This window comes from Mandrillus leucophaeus, unplaced genomic scaffold, assembly GCF_000951045.1.
Source record: "Mandrillus leucophaeus isolate KB7577 unplaced genomic scaffold, Mleu.le_1.0 Scaffold267, whole genome shotgun sequence".
Classification (NCBI taxonomy): domain Eukaryota; kingdom Metazoa; phylum Chordata; class Mammalia; order Primates; family Cercopithecidae; genus Mandrillus; species Mandrillus leucophaeus.
Window position 1 is genome coordinate 2,493,937 of NW_012102776.1, and position 21,629 is coordinate 2,515,565.

The 21,629-nt window shown below is 34.6% G+C and overlaps 1 protein-coding gene across 1 annotated transcript in view; it reads left to right on the forward strand.

Moving 5' to 3' along the window:
- DYNC2H1 (dynein, cytoplasmic 2, heavy chain 1) overlaps window positions 1-21,629 on the forward strand; it is a 376,294-nt gene that overhangs the window by 108,966 nt on the left and 245,699 nt on the right. Inside the window, exons 60-65 of the mRNA XM_011984411.1 lie at window positions 8,728-8,814; window positions 11,250-11,376; window positions 12,897-13,038; window positions 13,627-13,736; window positions 18,764-18,784; window positions 20,996-21,094. Coding sequence (XP_011839801.1) covers window positions 8,728-8,814; window positions 11,250-11,376; window positions 12,897-13,038; window positions 13,627-13,736; window positions 18,764-18,784; window positions 20,996-21,094 — 586 coding nt within the window. The remainder of the gene's footprint in view (window positions 1-8,727; window positions 8,815-11,249; window positions 11,377-12,896; window positions 13,039-13,626; window positions 13,737-18,763; window positions 18,785-20,995; window positions 21,095-21,629) is intronic.

Below are 21,629 nucleotides of genomic sequence, written 5' to 3' on the forward strand. Positions count from 1 at the left end.
CCTGCTTCAGCCTCCCAAGCAGCTGGGGTTACAGGCACGTACCACTACACCTGGCTAATTTTTTGCATTTTAGTAGAGAAAGGGTTTCACCATGTTGACCAAGATGGTCTCCATCTCCTGACCTCATGATCTGCCCAACTCCACCTCCCAAAGTGCTTGGATTACAGGCATGAGCCACTGCGCCTGGCTGGAAATTTAAGGCTTTTATGTTTGTTTTTGCCTTCTAAGTTCTAGGAAATGTTTAGCATATATTTTCCAAAACAGTGTGTGGACAGGAAGGAGGAAGATTTAACCACTTATTATTGGAGCTTACAGTTCTAATTTGCTATCATTACTAAGTCACAAATATATTTTATCTCTTTTGTTCTAAATGCAGACCAAAGGTTTATGTTCTTTTCTTTTAAAAAATTTTATTTCAGTAGGTTTTTGGGGAACAGGTGGTGTTTGGTTACATGAATGAGATCTTTAGTGGTGATTTCTGAGATTTTGGTGCAGCAATCATCTGAGCAGTGTTACACTATACCCAATGTGTAGTCTTTTATCTCTTGCCACCTCCCGCCCTTTCCCCCGAGTCTCCAAAGTCCAATGCCTCATTTTCATGCCATTGCATCCTTATAGCTTAGCTCCTACATGAATGAGAATGTACGATGTTTGGTTTTCCATTCCTGAGATACTTTACTTAGAATATGATTCTCCAATGCAATCCAGGTTGTTGCAAATGCCATTATTTTGTTTCTTTTTGTGACTGAGTAGTATTCCGTGGTATATATATATACTACATTCTCTTTATCCACTCACTGAATGATAGGCATTGGGTTGGTTCTGTCTTTTTGCCATTGCAATTTGTGCTGCTACAAACATGCGTGTGCAAGTATCTTTTCCATATAATGCCTTCTTTTCCTCTGGGTAGATACCTAGTAGTAGAATTGCTGGATCAAACAGTAGATCTGCTTTTAGTTCTTTAAGGAATCTCCACACTGTTTTCCATAGTGGTTGTACTAGTTTATATTCCTACCAACAGTGTAAAAGTGTTCCCTTTTCACTGCATCCCTGCCAACATCTATTATTTTTTGATTTTTTGATTATGACCATTCTTGCAAGAGTGAGGTGGTATTGGATTGTGGTTTTGATTTGCATTTCTGTGATAATTAATGATGTTGAGCATTTTTCCATATGCTTATTGGCCATTTGTATATCTTCTTTTGAGAATTGTCTATTCATGTTCTTAGCCTACTTTTTGATGGGGTTGTTTGTTTTTTTCTTGCTGATTTGTTTAAGTTTGTCATGGATTCTGGATATTAGTCCTTTGTCAGATGTATAGATTGTGAAAATTTTCTCCCACTCTATGGGTTGTCTTTTAACTCTGCCAATTGTTTCTTTTGCTGTGCAGAAGGATTTTAGTTTATTTAAGTCCCATCTGTTTATCTTTGTATTTCTTGCATTTGCTTTTGGGTTCTTGGTCATGAAGTCTTTGCCTAAGCCAATGTCTATAAGGGTATTACTGATGTTATCTTCTAGAATGGTTATGGTTTTCAGGTCTTAGATTTAAGTCTATGATCCATCTTGAGTTGATTTTTTTGTATAGGATGAGAGACGAGGATCCAGTTTCATTCTTCTACATGGGGCTTTCTAATTACCCCAGCACCATTGGTTGAATAGGGCATCCTTTCCCCACTGTATGTTTTTGTTTGCTTTGTGGAAGATCAGTTGGCTGTAAGTATTTGGGTTTATTTCTGGCTTTTCTATTCTGTTCCATTGGTCTATGTGCCTATTTTTATACCAGTGCAATGCTATTTTGGCGACTGTGGCCTTATAGTATAGTTTGAGGTTGGGTAATGTGATGCCTCCAGATTTATTTGTTTGTTTGTTTGCTTACTCTTGCTTTGGCTATGCAGGTTCTTTTTTCGTTCCATATGAATATTAGGATTGTTTTTTCTACTTCTGTGAAGAATGATGGTGGTATTATGATGGGAATCACACTGAGTTTGTAAATTGCTTTCGGCAGTATGGTCATTTTCACAATATTGATTCTACCTATCTGTGAGCATGGGATATGTTTCCATTTGTTTGTATCATTTGTTTGTGACCATATCAGCTTGGTTAGGTATATTCCTAAGTTGTTTTTTTTTTTTTTTTGCAGCTACTGTAAAAGGAACTGAGTTCTTGATTTGATTTTCAGCATGGTTGCAGCTGGTGTATAGCAGAGCTGCTGATTTGTGTACATGAATTTTATGTTCTGAAGCTTTGCTGAATTCATTTACGAGTTCTAGGAGCTTTTTGGATGAGTCTTTAGAGTTTTCTAGGTGTATAATGGTATCATCAGCAAACTGGCAGTTTAGCTTCCTCTTTACCAATTTGGATGCCCTTTATTTCTTTCACCTGTCTGATTGTTCTGGCTAGAACGTTTAGTGCTATGTAGAATAGAACTGATAAAAGTGGGCATCCTTGTCTCTTGTTCCAGTTCTCACGGAGAATGCATTCCACTTTTCCCCATTCAGTATAATGTTGGCTGTGGGTTTGTCATAGATGACTTTTATTACCTTAAGATATGTCCCTTCTGTGCCAATTTTGCTGAGGATTTTAATCATAAAGGGACACTGGATTTTGTTAAATGCTTTTTCTGTGTCTATTGAGATGATTATGTGATATGTGTTTTTAATTCTGTTTATGTGGTGTATCACATTTATTGACTTAACGTATGTTATACCTGCATGCCTCGTATGAAACCCATTTGATCATGGTGGATTATCTTTTTGATATGTTATTGGATTTGGTTCACTAGTATTTTGTTGAGGATTTTTGCATCTGTGTTCATCAGGAATATTGGTCTATAGTTTTCTTTTTTAGTTATCTCCTTTCCTGGTTCTGGTATTAGGGTGATACTGGCTTCATAGATTGATTTAGGGAGGATTCCCAACCTTCTCTATATTTTTGAATAGTGTCAATAGGATTGGTACCAATTCTTCTTTGAATGTCTTATAGAATTAAGCTGTGAATCCATCAGTTTTAAAATTACCATTTCAATTCTGCTGCTTGTTATTGGTCTGTTCAACGGTTCTATATCTTCCTGGTTTAATCTAGGTGGGTTGTATATTTCCAGAAATTTATCCATCTCCTTTGGGTTTTCTAGTTTATGTGCATAAAGGTGTTCGTAGTAGCCTTGAATAATCTTTTTTATCTCTGTGGTGTCAGTTGTAATATCTCCCATTTCTCTCTAATTAAGCTAATTTGTAACTTCTCTCTTTTTTTCTTGGTTAATCTTGCAAATGGTCTATCAATTTTGTTTTTTCAAAGAACCAACTTTTTGTTTCATTTATCTTTTGTATTTTTTTTTGTTTGTTTCAATTTCATTTAGTTCTGCTCTAATCTTTGTTATTTGTTTTTTTCTGCTGGATTTGGGTTTGGATTGTTCTTGTTTCTTCAGTTCCATGAGGTGTGACCTTAGATTGTCTATTTATACTCTTTCATACTTTTTGATATAGGCATTTAATGCTCTGAGATTTCCTCTTAACACCACCTTTGTTGTATTCTAGAGGTTTTGATAGGTTGTATGAATTACTATTATTATTCAGTTCAAACAATTTTTCAATTTCCATTTTGATTTCATTGTTGACCCAACAGTCATTCAGGAGCAGGTTATTTAATTTCCACATATTTGCATTGCTTTGAAGGTCCTTTTTGGACTTGATTTTCAGTTTTATTCCACAGTGGTCTGAGAGGGTACTTGATATAATTTAGATTTTCTTAAATGTACTGAGACTTGTTTTGTAGCCTGTCATATGGTCTATCTTGGAGAATGTTCCATGTGCTGATGAATAGAATGTATATTCTGCTGTCATTGGCTAGAATGCTCTGTAAATATCTGTGAAGTCCATTTGTTTTAGGGTATAGTTTAAGTCCGTTATTTCTTTGTTGACTTTCTGTCTTGATGACTTGTCTAGTGCTGTCAGTGGAGTATTAAAGTTTCTCACTATTATTGTGTTGATGTTTATCTCATTTCTTAGGTCTAGTAGTAATTGTTTAATAAATTTGGGAGTTCCATTGTTAGGTGCTTATATGTTTAGGATTGTGATATTTTCCTGTTGGACTAGTCCTTTTATCATTACATAATGTCCCTCTTTGTCTTTTTTAATTGCTGGTGCTTTAACGTTTGTTATGTCTGATATAAGAATAGCTACTCTTGCTTACTTTTGGTGTCCATTTGCATGGAATATCTTTTTCCACCCCTTTACCTTAAGTTTATGTGAGTCCTTATTTTGTCAGGTGAGTCTCTGTTAGACAGCAGAAACTCGACTGGTGAATTCTTACCAATTCTGCCACTGTGTATTTTTTAAGTGGAGCATTTACGCCATTTACATTCAATGTTAGTATTGAGATGAGAGGTACTATTCTATTCAGCATGCTATTTGTTGCCTGAATACCCTTTTTTTTTTCCATTGTGTTATTGTTTTTTTTTGAGACTGGGTCTCACTCTGCCCAGGCTGGAGTGCAGTGGCACAATCTCACCTCACTACAACCTCTGCCTCCTGGATTCAAGGGATTCTCTTGCCTCCTGAGTAGCTGGGATTACAGGTGCCTGCCATCACACCCAGCTAATTTTTGTAGTTTTAGTAGAAATGGGGTTATGCCATGTTGGCCATGTTGGTCTCAAACTCTCAATCTCAAGTAATCGACCCGCCTTGGCCTCCAAAAGTCCTGGGATTACAGGCATGAGCCACCATGCCCGGCCATTGTGTTATTGTTATATAGGTCCTGTGAAACTTATGCTTTAAGGAGGTTCTATTTTAGTGTATTTTGAGGATTTGTTTCATGATTTAGAGCTCCTTTTAGCAGTTCTTGTTGTGCTGGCTTGGTAGTGGTGAATTCTCTCAGCATTTGTTTGTTTGGAAAAGACTATGTCTTTCCTTCATTTATGAAGTTTAGTTTCTCTGGATACAAAATTCTTGGCTGGTAATTTTTTGTTTAAGGAGGCTAAAAATAGGACCCCAGTCCCTTTGGCTTGTAGGGTTTCTGTTAAGAAATCTGCTGTTACTGTGATAGTTTTTCCTTTATAGGTTACCTGATGCTTTTGCCTCACAGCTGTAAGATCTTTCCTTTGTCTTGACTTCAGATAACCTGATGACTGTATGCCTATGTGATAATCTTTTTACAATGAATTTCTTAGGCGTTCTTCAAACTTCTTTTATTTGGATGTCTAGATCTCTAGCAAGGCCGGGGAAGTTTTTCCCAATTATTCCTCAAGTACGTTTTTAGATTTCTCTTTTAGATTTCTCTTCTTTCTTGGGAACACCCATTATTCTTAGGTTTGGACACTCAACATAGTTACAAAATTCTTGGAAGCTTTGTTCATTTTTTAAAATTATTTTTTCTTTGTCTTTGATGATCGAGTTAATTAAAAAGCCTTGTCTTCAATCTCTGAAGCTCTTTCTTCTGCTTGAGTCTATTGCTGAGACTTAGTACATTTTGGATTTCTCTAAGTATATCCTTGATTTCCAGAAGTTGTGATTGTTTTTTGTTTATGCTATCTATTTCACCGAAGAATTTTCCTTTCATAACCTGTATCATGTTTTTGATTTCTTTAAGTTGGACTTCATCTTTCTCTGGTACCTCTTTGATGAGCTTAATAATCAACCTCCTGAATTCTTTTTCTGGCAATTCAGAGATTTCTTCTTGGTTTGGATCCATTGCTGATGAGCTGGTATAATATTTTGGGGGTGTTAAAGAACCTTGTTTTGTCATATTACCAGAATTGTTTTTCTGGTTCCTTCTCATTTGAGTAGACTATATCAGAGGGAAGATCTGGGATTCAAGGGCAGCTGGTCAGGTTCTTTGTCTCACAGAGCGCTCCCTTGCTGTGGTGGTCTTTCTCTTCCCCTAGGAACGGGTATTTCTGAGATCTGAACTGTAGTGATTGTTTTTGCTCTTCTGGGTCTAGCTACCCAGCAGAGCTACCAGGCTCTGGGCTGGTGTTGGGGAGTGTCTGCACAGAGTCCTGTGATGTGATCTGTCTTCAGGTCTCTTAGCCGTGGATACCAGCACCTGCTCCACTGGAGGTAGCAGGGGAATGAGGTGAACTCTGTGATGGTCCTTGGTTTTGTTTTTGTTTAGTGGATTGGTTTTGTGTTGATGGGCCTCCAGGCAGGAGGTGGCACTTTCAAGAGTGCCTCAGCTGTGGTCCTATAGGGAGGATGCAAACTTGCCCTAGGGACACCTGGTTAACAATTCAGGTTTCTCAGGCAGTAGGCAGGGCCTTAGAGCTTTCAAGAAATTATGACCTTTGTCTTTGGCTACCAGGGCAGGTAAAGAAAGACCACCTGGTGGGGGCAGGGATAGGTGTGTCTGAGCTCAGCCTCTGCTTTGGTGAGGCTTTTGCTGTGGCTGCTGTGGGGGATGGGAGTGTGGTTTCCATTCCAATGTAATTTTCTCCCCAGGTGGATTATGGCTGCCTCTGCTGAGTCATACAGGTCACCCAGGGTAGTTGAGGAAAGCCAGCAGGCACAGGCCTCACTGGCTTTCTATGTAGCCTGCAGTCCTAAAGGCTGGTCTCACTCCCACCGTGCCCCAACAACGCCAGTGACCAGGGCTGAGAACTTGCCCCAGATCATGTGCCTTCCGCTGAGAAAGCAAGCAGACTAGTAAGTTTTTTGGTATCTCAGGGAGACTGCAGTGGTGACCCAGTTCCTTCAAAGGGTCCGTGGATTCTTTTGGTTTTCCTAGTATGTTCCTGCAGTAGTTCTTGCAGCGAAAGTTCACCATGTGAATCTCCACATGCTGCTCTGTCTGTCTGAGTGGGAGCTGCAAGGTAGTCCCGCCTGCTGTCTGTCATCTTAATCCTAATTGATCTGTATTCTTGACTGTTCAATTTTTGATATTATCTATTAATTTCCTGCTGTGTATTAACAGTTATTCATCTTATTTCCTTTCTTGTACACTTTTTTGTTCTAAATGTAAGAATTGCCTCCCTTTTTTTAGTTGATTATATTTTTCTGTTTACATATCACAAATTTATCCATAGTTTCTCTGTCAGAGCCCTGAAGCATCTTCATTCATCTGTGTGTTCTATTTATTTTTTCTTAGCTTTAGGCCTGCTGCTTAAGGCTGTTGTCTTGGGGCTTCTCTTCAGCATTGTTCTAGAGATTACCTATTGTATTCTTTTATTGTGAATTCCTGTCTTTCTCTTCCTTCCTTTAGTTCTTCAGGTTTCTAGAACACATTTTCCATGGTAGAAAGAGTATATGGGCTGGAACATATTTTGAGATTTGCATGTCTAAGAGTATTTATAATATGTTATTGTATGTGATCAATAATTGGGATGTGTTTAAATACTAGACTAGAAATAGTTTTAGCTCACAGTTTTGAAGGCCTTATTTTATTGCAGCAATTCTCAAAATTTGGTTCCTAGACCGGCAGCATCAGCATCACTTTGGAACTTGTTAAAAGTGCAGATTTTTGAGATCCACCCAAACAAACAGATTCTGATTCAGATACATTGTAGGGGAGGGGACAGTAAGGCCTTGTAATCTCTGTTTTGACAGGTAATTTTGGTATACACTAAAGTCTGAGAACCCCTGTTGTACTCTCTTCTAGAGTTCAGTGTTGCTTTTAGAAAGTCTAATGCTACTTTGATTCCCAGTGTCTTGTATATTACCCCATATTTTTAGGAAGTTAGGAAGCTTTCTTGACCTGTCTGATCTGTGGCTGTTAGTTGTTGATCATGAGTTTTAGAAGTCTGGCTGGAAGACCTGAGTGTGTGGCCTGGGCTCCTTGGCTGCTGAGCATCACTGTAAGGTGATCAAGTATGGACTGGCCATTTTATGGCAACCCCTTAATATTTGCGGGTATTTTGAGGGGATAGGGTGTCAGTCATTTTACTGTAAACGAATCTTTATATCTTTCGCCTAGGATGTGTGCATAGAGGTTGATGGAGATGAGTAGGGGCATAAGCTAGACTTGCAGCATTCTGGGTTATGTTAGAGGTAGTCAGCTCTCAACAGAGGATGGATTCTGAGATCAAACTCTTTGTAATATCGATTATTAAATAATCTTCTGTATTTGGCTTTATTGTTAGCTTCAGAAGTATGTTTACATTTTCTGAACATTTTAGGATTCTGCTTTTTTTTTTTTGACTCTTCTTTGTATAGGCATTTTAGCTTTTGGCTTTTTGCGTTCCGATATGTTAGTTATTACTTTTTAAAATTTTATTGAACTTTGAGGGTGCAGGAGGCTGAGGTAGGAAGATTGCTTGAGCCTAGGAGTTTGAGGCTGCAGTGGGCTCTGTTCAGACTACTGCACTACAGCCTGGGAGACAGAGTGAGACTCTGTCTCTTAAGAAAAGGAAATTATTTTTGAAATTTTTCCTATTTCATACTTTCCTCTTTTGATCTCTGTGCATATGTATCTTTCTTATTTTCTTGGCTTCATTTTAGTAGGGTCCTAGAAGGGATAGAAGATAAATAAATATGTTTACCATTTTTATCCAGAAATGTACATGTTTGAGTGTTTTTAAATATAGAATCCTAGAAGTGGTATAGTTGGGTCAGAGGAAACACTTTTAATTTTAACATTGCTTTTCAAATTAAATTCTAAGTAAAGGTGTTATAATACTGAGTTAATGACAGTTTTAATTGTCATATATTTACTGTAGGATTACATTGTCAGGTGCTGCTGCTGCTTTATAGTTGGTATCTAAAATAGGAATGGCTTTTATAATATTGAGTTATATTTCAGGAATCTGAAGAAAACTGAAGACAGAAAAAGGAAACTAGAGGACCTCCTTAATTCTGTTGGTCAAAAGGTATCAGAACTCAAAGAAAAGTAAGTTATATTTTGAAGCGTATTTAGGATAATGCTGAGAGTGTTTACATTTGACATCTTGGTTTATTTCCTGTTTTGACTTTTAAGATTTTAGACTTTTATGACAGATGATGCTATGGGACCCACTAGTCTATAAACTTTTTAAGGATACATTATTATGTTTAGAAATTCTATCCTTTTAACTTTTTTTCTCCTTTGTGTTAAAAAAAGTCTTCATGCAAATATTATACTCAAGTTAAGGATCATTTTTGAATATTATTATTCTTAAAGCCTTTCATGTATCCTATTTAGTACAGGGTAGAATATATTGGTATGGGAATTATAAATGTTAGAACATTTTCTTTTAAAAGTTGCGAAGATTGAAGAACTGAATAATATCTGATTGAATACAGTATATGTTGAAGTGATGTGTCATGCTTCCTTTTTTTAATGGAAGCAAAATTATTATTGAACCAAGAAATTAATCAGATTAAAACTATGAATTTTTTCTGTATGTTCAGGAAACAATTCTCTCTCTGTCTCTCTGTGTCTCTCCCCCCTCTCTCCCTTCTTCAGTTTCTCTTTCTCTCTCACTAATATATATTTATAGAGAAATACTTACAGAAAAAAGCAAACCAAAAAGAAATCCCCAAACCAATAAACAGTGTTTTCAATATTCTTGAACAATTATTATGTTAGAAATATAGGAAAGAAATCACATCAATTTTTTCCAGGTATCATTATTAGAGAAGTACAAGAAAAATAAGTATAATGTATTATTTTCACTGTCATGTGCTCACAATCAGCACTTAATATTCAGCTAGTGCTCAAATATTTATTGAATAATTAGCTTATTATAGCAATATTTTGACTTCATTTATTAGTCACTTGCTGTGTTAGGTGTTATACTGGGTAATTTATGTATTCGTTTCTTTAATCCTTAAAACAATGATGAGAAGTAAATCTATTTCTGTTTAGCAGATTAGGAAGGTTAAAATTATATAGTCTTTTTTGTCTAAAGTTGAGCAACTAACAAAATACTAAGCCATGTTAGATACTAGATTTGTCTAATTCCATGAAGTTTCTGCTCTTAACCATTGCACCATACTACTATTATTTTGGAAGGATTATTGTGAGAACTTTTGGAATTAACTTTTAATTTTAAGTAAAACAGAATGGCATTTTTCATTGTAGAGTCATTGATGAGAATGAATTAATGTTGGTTACCATGCTGTTACTTATTATGATCCTTAATTAAGGTTTAGTTGACTCTAGGCCATGAATAACAGTCTTATTTTCTTACATATTAACAAAGAATAAAGGGCTTGAAAAATAAGCATGATCTCTCAATTTTTAAATTCTAATTTTACAAAATTAAAGAGATGGTTTCCATTTCTAATACAACTTGTACAGAGATATGAGAGTTGATTTAATGCAACAATATTCATTGCAAAACCATGTTCAAGGTGTAGTATGAAATGTTGTGATCAATAAACATGCAGCTTTCTATTTCCAGGTTTTAGAACAGTGCTGTTTAATGGAATTTCATGAGATTATGGAAATGTTCTGTGCTCTTTGTTATCCAGTATGGTAGCCAGTAGTCTTATGTGGCTACTGAGCACTTGCAGTGTTTGTAATATGACTGAGGAATTGAATTTAAAATTTTATTTATCTTTAGTTAATTTAAATTTAAATAGCCACAAAGTGGCTCGTGGCTATTTGTCTATATTGGAGAAGTTGGTTCTAGAGTCTTATGTCTAGGGAAGGAAGGAAGAAGGCACTTAGAGAGACAATGAAATATACTATAAAGTGCATGCAACTTAGTGCCAGCCACATCTGTATATGAATTTTAGATCCTCTGCTGATTATTGATGAGAACCTGGGTAATAATTTCTTTGGGTTTAAGTTTGCATATGTATAGCATACAATTTATAATACTTAACTTGAATATAGGGAGAGATTATATATAATGTACTAAAATGAATTTTGAAATTTTGTTTGTAGTTTTAGTGGTAAATGTTAGAGGGAGTTGGGCTGTGGGGTGAGGAAGGGTGTGGTTCGAAGCTACTCTAGGCAAATAGAACATTCTGAAGAACACAGGAGATAAAGGATAGGATATTTACTGATAATGTAAAATTCTTCTGATATTGACATATATTAATGGTTTTGCTGATCAGTAATATAATGAAATAAAACTAGAAAGACAGATGGGATGTTTAGAATAGTGTCTTGAATGCCGTATTGGCAAATTTTTATATAATGTAGTAGAGCATGGAGGCCCTGTCAAGTTTTTTGTTGGTGTGTCTCTTCTATTAATGTTACTTTGTATGCAAACATTAATGGTATTGTCATTAATTAAATTATGGCATAAAAGTTTACTTTATTACCTATGGATAATTTCATTAAATCTCTCCTAAATCCTTTTTGCTTTTAATTAAATTTTAACGTTTACATAGATTTCAGAGCAGGACTTCAGAAGCTGCAAAACTTGAAGCTGAAGTAAGCAAAGCACAAGAAACAATCAAAGCTGCAGAAGTCTTAATTAATCAGCTTGATAGAGAACATAAGAGATGGAATGCACAGGTTTGTTTGACAAGGGGCCATGAGGAGTCTACCTTTAAAATCCAGGAAATCTGTAATGTAATGTATGTTAAGAAAAAGGAGAGAAAGATCCATTAATTTGCACCTGGTTCAGGATAAATAATGTAGACATAAATGGCCATTATGTGAATTACTCTTTAAACAAAGTGTCTTTATATGAATAGAGTTTTAGGCGAAGCAGCCTATTTTCCTTTCAGTTCTGTATGTTATTGAGAGATGAGCAGGATGAAAATGAGTGGATGGAAAACTTAGTACTCCTTAGAATTTTCTTTGAATTTACCTTCACCAGGACAGTAATTTTAGGATTTGACACTGTAGGCTATTTATTTTTTCTTGAAATATTTTGTTATTTTGACTTTTTAGTGTTGTCTCTTGTTTTTTCTTGGTTTATTTCTGAAATCAGTTAAGCTTCCTTTCCTTTCCTTTCCTGATCCTCCTCATCTGCTCACCTAGTAATGTTGATTGTCCTTGTTATACTCTTCCACAGCAGCTTTTTCTGCAACTACCTTGGGTGTTATCTCATCCCATCAAAATATCACCTGCACCTTAATAATTACCAGAGCTACATTTCCAGACTACTGAGTGTTAAATGTATATTTCCAACTATATATTAGACATTTGCATTTAATTGTCTCTCAGGAACTCAAATCCAACATGTCTAAATTATTTTCTTTTTCTCATTCCAAGTCTCCTTTATTTTCTATTTCACTAGAGGCGTCTTTCTTTGGGCATCAATACTAAAAATATATGGGTTGTCTTAGACTCTTCCCTGTTTACTTGTCATATCTGTTTGCAAATATTCTTTGTATTTGTCTTCTATCTTTAATGCCAATATTTGTTTGTTTCTCATCTCACTTTTTAAATGTCTTCCTCCTATCTGACCCTTTAATTAGGTCACCCTTCATTTGTCAGCTGAATTATCTTTATAAAACCCAATCTGATTACATTACTCATTGCTTGGTTAAATGCTTTCAATGGCTCACGTCACAGTTTAAAATAGAAACTCCTTTGCGTGTCATGGAAAACCTTTCACAATCTGCCTTTATTTAACTCTATCTCTCTTCTTTTCTTTAATGTAACTACTCTTTCTGCTGAATCTTGTGCTTTATTTACAATAACCTTTTTGCTAATGGGTCTTCATGCCGTAGCTTTGTTTTGTCCCTTTGTTCATTCTCTGTGCCTTAATCTTAGTTTACAAAGTGATGCAAACTCACATTTAACTGTGGTTGGGATGAAAGTTCTGCTTTCTTTAAAATCATTAAGAACTTTCAATGGCTGAATATGTTTGTTTCTACAAATATATTAGGATTTTATACTTTTAAAAATATCACAGCAGAGTCTGAGATCTTTTTGATATTTTTACATTTTGACTATTATATTCAAAACAAGGAGTTATTACTTGTGATTCTTCCCCCCACAATCTAAACCATAAAGCTGTCATTTTCTTTAATGTTAGAACATACTCATATGTCTCCCTCTTTCTTCGCTCTTTTTTTTTCCAGGTTGTAGAGATAACAGAGGAATTAGCTACTCTTCCTAAAAGAGCTCAACTTGCTGCTGCATTTATTACATATCTTTCTGCTGCTCCTGAGTCTCTGAGAAAAACCTGTTTGGGAGAATGGACCAAGTCAGCTGGTCTTGAGAGTTTGTATTTAGTTATTCCTGAATTTGAAATTTCAATATACTAAAAATGGACCCTTTGTTCTCTGTTATTTTACCTTTTTTCAATGGGGGAAATTTTTTATGGATCACAAGTATACCCTGGAGCTACTTTAGATTTGCCACATTCCACAAATGTTCTTGAATTTACTTTATTATTATGATTTTTCTATTCTTAAATCACTGTAAAAAACTGAGACGACTGAATTATTTTTGATATTGCATGGATGCAATTAAACATTATATTACTTTTATTTTTATAATTTATTTGATAGGCTGAGATGTAAGAACTTTTAAATTCCTCATGATTTTAGTGGTATTTTACGAAATTATTTTAGTTTGTGAAACATTCACTCAAAGAAATAGGACTTCATGGAGTTCCATCCTTCTGCACTTTTTGTTTTTGTTTTTGACTTCTTTCTCCTTGGGTTTGGGTGTTAAATGTGGAAGAATGGGTTTCAAGTTAAGGACTGTCGTAGGACTTTTGTTTTGGAATAAATAGCTTTATTTACTTCCCTTTATCAAGTACAAGATCATTGTAGTGAAGTATTTTCAATATCTTCAACTTTTCAGAATTTGATCTGAGGAGATTTCTTTGTACTGAAAGTGAGCAGTTAATTTGGAAAAGTGAAGGCCTACCATCAGATGACCTTTCCATAGAAAATGCTCTTGTAATATTACAGGTAGTTAATTTATTTTAATTTTTTATTAGAAATGTTTTATTGTCAAGCTCGCTGTGGAAATTGTGTTCTTCATATTGTTAGTCTTTCACAGTTACCCTTTTCTTACTAAAATAAAAAAATGTTGCTAATGAAAACCCATTAATGATTCAATTAGTGAATGTATGACTTTCAGTATAATTTATTTTTTACCTTAATATAAAAGTATAAAGTGGCATTCTTTTGAGGGCAAAATGTTCTAAATTGTATTTCCTAATAGTAGTAGAAATATTTTAGGGATACCCAATTCATTGGTTATGTAGTTTCTTCATGAGTACAGACTAGAGTATATGACTTCATAAATTTTATATTTTTATTTCATTTTATTTTGCCAAACAAAATTAGCAAAAAGTGAAGATAAGTTTTTGGCTTATCACTTAGAGATAATCATACACATATTTTGGAAAACTGTTTTGTCACATAGTACAGATTTTCCAAAGCTGTTTAAAATAGAAAATAGCATAACCTTATTATCAGTGAATGTGAAAACCAAATTCAAAGCCATGTACACAAATAAATAATCACTTTGAATAAAGTTTGATTTTTCCCATTAACTTGGTTTACTTTTCTGATATGGAACTTGGAAGACAATTTTTGCTTCTTGATAATGTGATTTTTCTATTCTTTCTGTCAATAGTTTATATTTCATCGTAAGTATTAGTATTCCTTTTCCTCTTTGTAATCCTTCTCTCTGCCTACACACTATTTCCTTATTCTTATTTTTAAACTCCATAGTCTCAAAGAAAGCATGAACATTAAACACACTCCTCTTTATGTAGCATAAACTGTATTATAAGATTCATATTTTAGGTGCTGTTTATTACTTGATAATTTGTTCTGTTTTATTAGACTTATTAATCAGCTGACTATGCTTCAGCTCACTATATTGGTAACTTACCAGTAGAGAAGTTGCTGACCACTAATTGAATAGTTTTGCCTTCTTTTAATTTGATTTTGCCTGTTTTTAAATTTACTTTTTAAAAAATTTTTTGTTAGTTTTACAATGGAATCACAAATATGAAACTCTAAATACTTATATAAGTAAATGTGTTACATTTTGGCAAATTATGTGCTTTTTATTATATTTATTATTCCCTCCCTAAGGTTTCATAGCCACCTCTTTTTCCTCTTTCAATAATCCAAAATAATCCAAAAGCAATTCATTGCAAATTTAAAAAAAAAAAAGTTTAAGAATTCTTTTCTATTCCATAAGAAACAAGGGGAGGGTGGTAAGTCTGTAGACAAAATATGTTTATCAGAATAAATTTTTTACTGATGTTAATTGAAAATGCTTAGTTTTATATTCTGAATTGTCTTTCATGATGGATATGGGAAATTGCTTTTGAAATTAATAATAAGCCTAAATTTACTTTGTATTTAACATTGCTAAGTTCCTTTTAGATAATTACTTGCATTTATATGACAAAAGAAAAATCATTGGAAAGATTTCTTAGGGTAATTAGTTATTTTGTTGAAATGAATTTGCCATTATGGTCAACACTCCATCTCAGTTTTAAGGTGTACTAGATTTCAAATTAGTTGTAGTTTAAGGGTGTGATTGGATAGCATATAATCTGTGACATCAACTCATTAACATCACCATGTATGTAAAATTAAATCTCTAAATATATATTAGTTGGGCTTCTGGGAAAAGATGGCTAGACATGGTAAGTCAGATGCATTTGTGATTCAGAGGTATAATACATCTCCTCATTAACTGTGCTAAAGCTGGCCTGGCGTAGTGGCTCATGCTTGTAATCCCAGCACTTTGGGAGGCCGAGGTGGGTGGATCATCTGAGGTCAGAAGTTCGAGACCAGTTTGGCCAACATGGTCTCTACTAGAAATATAAAAATTAGCTGGGCATTGTGGCATGCACCTGTAGCTCCAGCTACTCAGAAGGCTGAGGCGGGAGAATCGCTTGAACCCGGGAGGCAGACGTTGCAGTGAGTCGAGATCATGTCACTGCATATTCCAGCCTGGATGACAGAGTGAGACTTCTCAAAACACACATACACGCGCGCACACACACACACACACACACACACACACAATAATGCTAAAGCTTTTCTGAGGTTCTCCCTCTCAGTGGAGGAGCCTTTCTCTGAGGCCTGTGGTTACTCAACAATTTCATTGATGCTAAGAAAGGCTTTTGTGTCTAAAACTATTCTTTTATTGGTCTTACAAGGATGCTTAAAATTGTCGTATTTAGGTTACGCTAACTATTGAAGTGCATGTATTGCCAGAGAGAGTAATTAGTCAAATCCTTTTATACCCTTGGTCTTACCACAGGAATTAGTTTTACTATGTTGGCAGAAAGCTCATATGACCTGTTGCTTTGAGGGACAGGGAAAAATTTGGCCATAGTGATCATATATCCTGGATTGCTTGGTCTATGGTTTGCACTTGTCCTGATACAATTATTAATAGTTTTCCTTTCACTTTCAACAGTGTTGTGGTTTGAGTGATAAATTATATGATCTAATATTGGCCAACTCAGTGGATAATGGAAAGTATAAGGCTATTAGAAACTATGGAGAAGGTGTGAATGAAAAGCATCCAGAACGGAGGTGGAGAAGATGACTAATTTAAATATCAGATTTTATATGGGTTTTTCTTGTGAAGACATCTGTTGAATGTTTGTGTTTTATTGTTATAGACAGTTCAGTGTCAAATTGGGTTTAACTCAAAATTTCTGAGATATTTTTTCTTGCTGCCTTTTGATATATGCTAAGGAAATGCAAACTAATGTGATACTAGTCTAAGAATATAAAATTATGATGATAAAATTTATTACTTCAAAGTTAACTTCCCCACATAGGAAAAAGTTTTTCAATCCTCACATAAGTAATAATAATAATCAATACTTGTGTAGTACTTATCATGTTGTACATATATTACTATTTAGGAATAAATAGGTAAAGCACTTGAACACATAACTCATGTAATTCTCAAATCAACCCAATCTATTAGATACATGTGTTATCCCCTTTATAGATAAGGAAATTGAGGCACAGAAGAGTTAATTCACTTACCTAAGGTCACATGGCTGTCAAGTGGTAGAGCCAGGATTCAAACCCAGGCCATCTAGCTGCTGTCTATACACTTCTCATAGGAGTATGTGTGTTTAACCTTATTTATTTTATATTATTCTTGTTAATGTAACTCTCCTTAGTGAATCAAGAGATAGGCTTAATTTCATTTATAAAATGTTTTTGCTTTTATCCCATTTATAAGTATTAAAAATAGACATAACATTGTAGAGTATACTAGGTGTTTTAAAAATTATCTCTTTCAAAAATATCCTTTGCCTAATCTTTTTTCCCTCCAAGGAGAGAAGAATTTAAATAGAGACTGTGTATCTTGAGTTTTTAACCTGTCTTCTGAACTATTGACCTATAGCTCTAACTACCTGTTGGATACTTTTACCTGAGCTTCCTAGGCAGCTCAAAATGTATCATCCTTTAACTAAATTCACCATTGTTTATTTTCTTTAAGTTAAGAATCTTCCAGTGGCCAATTGTAGCACATTTAAAGGAAAAAACTAGCAATTTATGCTTTTAAATACCTGAGATGCCTAAAAGATTGGGGTGAGCTTCTGAATTAAAGTAATTTTTACCAGGAGATCTCTGCCTTCATTTTATGAGATGGGTTCATTCTCAGATAGGGTCTGTTTACCCTTTGTTAGCCTTGACAGTTGGTGACTCCATGTTTACCTTTATTAGATTTTATGTTTCTAGACTAAAGATGTGTCATTCACTCCCTCTGCACCACAGATAATATGCAAGTCTCCCAAAAGGATTCTGATTGGTTAACTTAGACCATCTGCTCATATTGATAACCCATCAGAAATACATTTAGTGGGACAAGCAGGGTAGGCAAGGTAGCTCTCTACTATAAAACTCATTTTTCTTCCCCTCTCACTCCCTAGAACCTGCTTCTCTTATTTTCTACCACCAGAGATATCACAGTCTTTTCTTGGTAATACAAGCTACAACCCTGTACATCATTCTTAATATGCCTTTTTGATTTTTCATTCAGTTAATTATTCAACTAATCTTGTCAAATCTATTTCTCAAATGTCTCATGAATTCATCTTGTTTTAATCATGTCTGCTGCCAGTGACTTCATTTATGCTTTCATCATTTTGTGTCTGGATAAATATGTCATTATACCAGCTGGTTCCTTGTTTCCAGTACCACTTCCTTTACTGTTGTTGGAGTGATTTTCTAAAACATTAATCTGATCATAATATTGCCTCAATTAATGTATTTTAGTGATTTCCCATTGCCTGTAGTATAAAAATTTCATTATCCTTAGACATGGCATAAAAAGCTGATCATGATCAGACAGACTCCAGATTACTCCTGCCATTTTATATGCATCATCTTTGCCCATATTTATTTTTCTCTAGCTATACCAGAGTACTGTAAGTTTTCCAAATACTCCAAACTTTTTTGTTCCCCTCTATATCATGCTGTTGTTTTTGCCTGAAATATTTTTCTTTCTTCACTTCTTTTCCTAGCTAATCTCTCTTGGCTTAGTTTGACTTGAATTGTTTTCTAGGCATAACTTCACCTATCATCCTTCAGTAGCAACTTGTGGCACCTTTTAATGATGAAATTTTTATTTTTGTATCTTTATTACATGTAAAGTTATTGAGGTTAAGGGAATGTATTTTATTGATTTCTGTACTCCTTGTACTATCTTACTATAGTTGTTATCCAACATAGAGATGAATTAATGAACAAATGAAGAATAAATGAATGAAAGGTCAACATCTTTGGATTGAGTATAGTTGTAGAATTTAACTATATTTAATCATGGAATACAGAGATAAAATGTACCATAGAAATCTTATCTAAATCTGTCTGGAGACATATAAATAAGACGACAACAAACTTGTAAGTACCCTTTGAAAAACTTAAGCATGTTTTCTTTGCTAAAAACATTTTGAAACATTACCTTTCTTCTTTTCATTTAACTGCATCAGATCATTGGTTTGAAATCATGGGTAAGAACTTTTTAAAAATTTAAAATAATTAGTTTTGTAGTTAGGCAAAATGCAGAATTGTGAAATGTTTGCTATTGAATGCTAGCATTAAATTAGATCAAAAACCTAGGTGCAGCACCATGGTAACACTTCACAGGCTATTTGCTAACTACGTCATTGTGCTTCGAGTAGTACATTTACATGATGGAGCAGTAAGTGAAACCTCTGGTAATAGATGCTGGGTGATGATCATACAGTGTAACATGGCAGGAGGTATGATAGGAGCAGTCTACTGTGGGTGCAAGTGACAATAAGGTACCTTGTTTGTGGAGAATTTTAAAATAATAATAAAGCTGTTTTAAAGTCGTTCATATCTTTATTATCACCATGTGCTAGCAATTCTAAACAACATTGGTGATATAAAACTATTTGTCCACAGGGCAGATAATCCCCACTATCTCCCTCGCTCTTGGTGTGCACTGAGATAGCATGTATGCTCTTATTAGATATACAGCGTCCCCCCCTTTTCTCCTGGGGATGTGTTCCAAGACCCTCAGTGGATGCCTGAAAGTTCAGGTAGTACCGAACCCATATATATGTATATACACACACACACACACACATATACACACACACAGAATTATACATTTTTATAACACACATACATACTGTGTTACACATACATGCATGTATATACATACATACTATGTTTTTTCCTAAACATACATACTATAATAAAGTTCAATGTATAAGTTATACACAGTAAAACATTAACAACAACAATGATAAAATAGAATAACTATAACAGTATACTGTAATAAAAGTTAAGTGAATGTAGTTTTTCTTTCTGCCTGTCAAAATAACGTATTGTACTGTACTCACCTATTTTTGGACTGGTTGACCATGGGTAACTGAAACTATGAAAAGAAATTATTGATAAGGGGGATTGCTGTACCCCATTCTAAGTTTTCATCGTACTCTGACTTTCATATATGTTCTCTTATTCTTACAGCACACAATTCTATTACATTTTTCAAATAAATGTGAAAACTTAAGAAAAATTAGATCGGTTTAAATTTTACTAGGTAGGAATGATTGTTAGATGACTTTTAAATTTATCATTTATGATACATATTTTATACATATGTAACTGACTTTCTTCTGTCTACTAAGTACCATTGTGTGTGGAGGGCATTTTTACTGGTATCTAATTCCCTTTTTTTTTTTTTGAGATGGAGTCTCACTCTGTTGCCAGGCTGGAGTTCAGTGGCACGATCTTGGCTCACTGCAGCCTCCGCCTCCAGGGTTCAAGTGATTCTCCTGCCTCAGCCTCCCGAGTAGCTGAGACTACAGTCACGTGCCACTACACCTGACTAATTTTTGTATTTTAAATAGAGACAGGGTTTCACTGTGTTGGCCAGGATGGTCTTGATCTGTTGACCTCGTGATCCATCCGCTTCAGCCTCCCAAAGTGCTGGAATTACAGGCTTGAGCCACTGCACCAGGCCTAACTTCCTTTTTTTTTAGAATTTAATTAGTGCAGGATGTTCTGTAATGAATTTAGTTTTTAGTTCATTCATTAGATCTTAACCTATAGTCCATGTAATTTTCTCTTCAAGAGTACTCCTTTAGTAATATTAGATATGTACTGCTTTAGAAGAATTAATGTCTTAAAATGTAAGCAATTATGTTGATAATTAGCAGTATTTTAATGATTTGCTCATATTTCTTTTTATGGCCTTTATAGTTTTTACTCAAAAAACCAATATATATGTATACTCTCTCTCTCTCTCTCTCTCTATATATATATATAGAGAGAGAGAGAGAGAGAGATAGATAGATAGATAGATAGATAGGGAATAATTTGTGTATTTTAAAAGCCAGAAACAGTGGTGCAAATGACATCAGCTTGAGACTAAAGCTCTTGCTTAGCATAATGTTAGTACACATTTTCTGTGTTATTTTTTGTTAAGTAGGACTGTACTCTCTATACTCTGGCTAAATGTGATTACCTAATATTAACTCCTGGTCACTGAAAATTTATTAATATGGCTTCTGATGCAGTTAAAAACTGTATTTTTGGTTTTTTTTCATGGTTATATATTTGTGTTCTCCAAAGCTTAAGAGAAAAGATCATTTAGTAATTGATTTATAATTTCTAGAAAACGATTTCCATTTAAATGAAAGCTTATAATCATTAAAAAACATGACTTTTCCTTTTTTTTGAACTAGAGTCGAGTGTGCCCATTTCTTATAGATCCTTCTTCCCAAGCTACAGAGTGGTTAAAAACACATTTGAAAGACTCACGTTTAGAAGTTATCAATCAGCAGGTATGTATTACTTATAATTTACATCCGATTAGAAATGACCTCTTATAGTGCAAAGATCTTTAAATCTATAATCAGAAAACATAGATTAAACACTGGGTCCTGTTGTGTGGGACCTGGGGTGAGAGAGAGAACGCTTAGCTTCAGTTTTCTACTTTGTAAAACAAAGATAAGAATATTTATTTGATTCTGGGTATTGATCTAAGCCCTGGGAATTTAATAGTGAGTTCTTTCCCTTATGAAGATGACAGTCTAGTAGGTTAGAGAAACAATTAAATAAGCTTTACAGTAAGTTATGACTAATGACATAAGTATAAGAGGCTGTAGAAGTAGGAGCTTCTAAGTTAGCTTTGAGACTCAGAAAAGCCTTCTAGCCTTTTAGCATATTTACAGTTCCTCTGAATGCTTCTCATAATTTCCAATTTCTTTAAATCATTGACAGACATCTTTAATGTATCCCAAGATTTGATAATTGTTCAGTGAAATGTAATCATAGTCTTTTGGGTAGTGACTTCTCAGTTTCATGTTTATCTTGCAG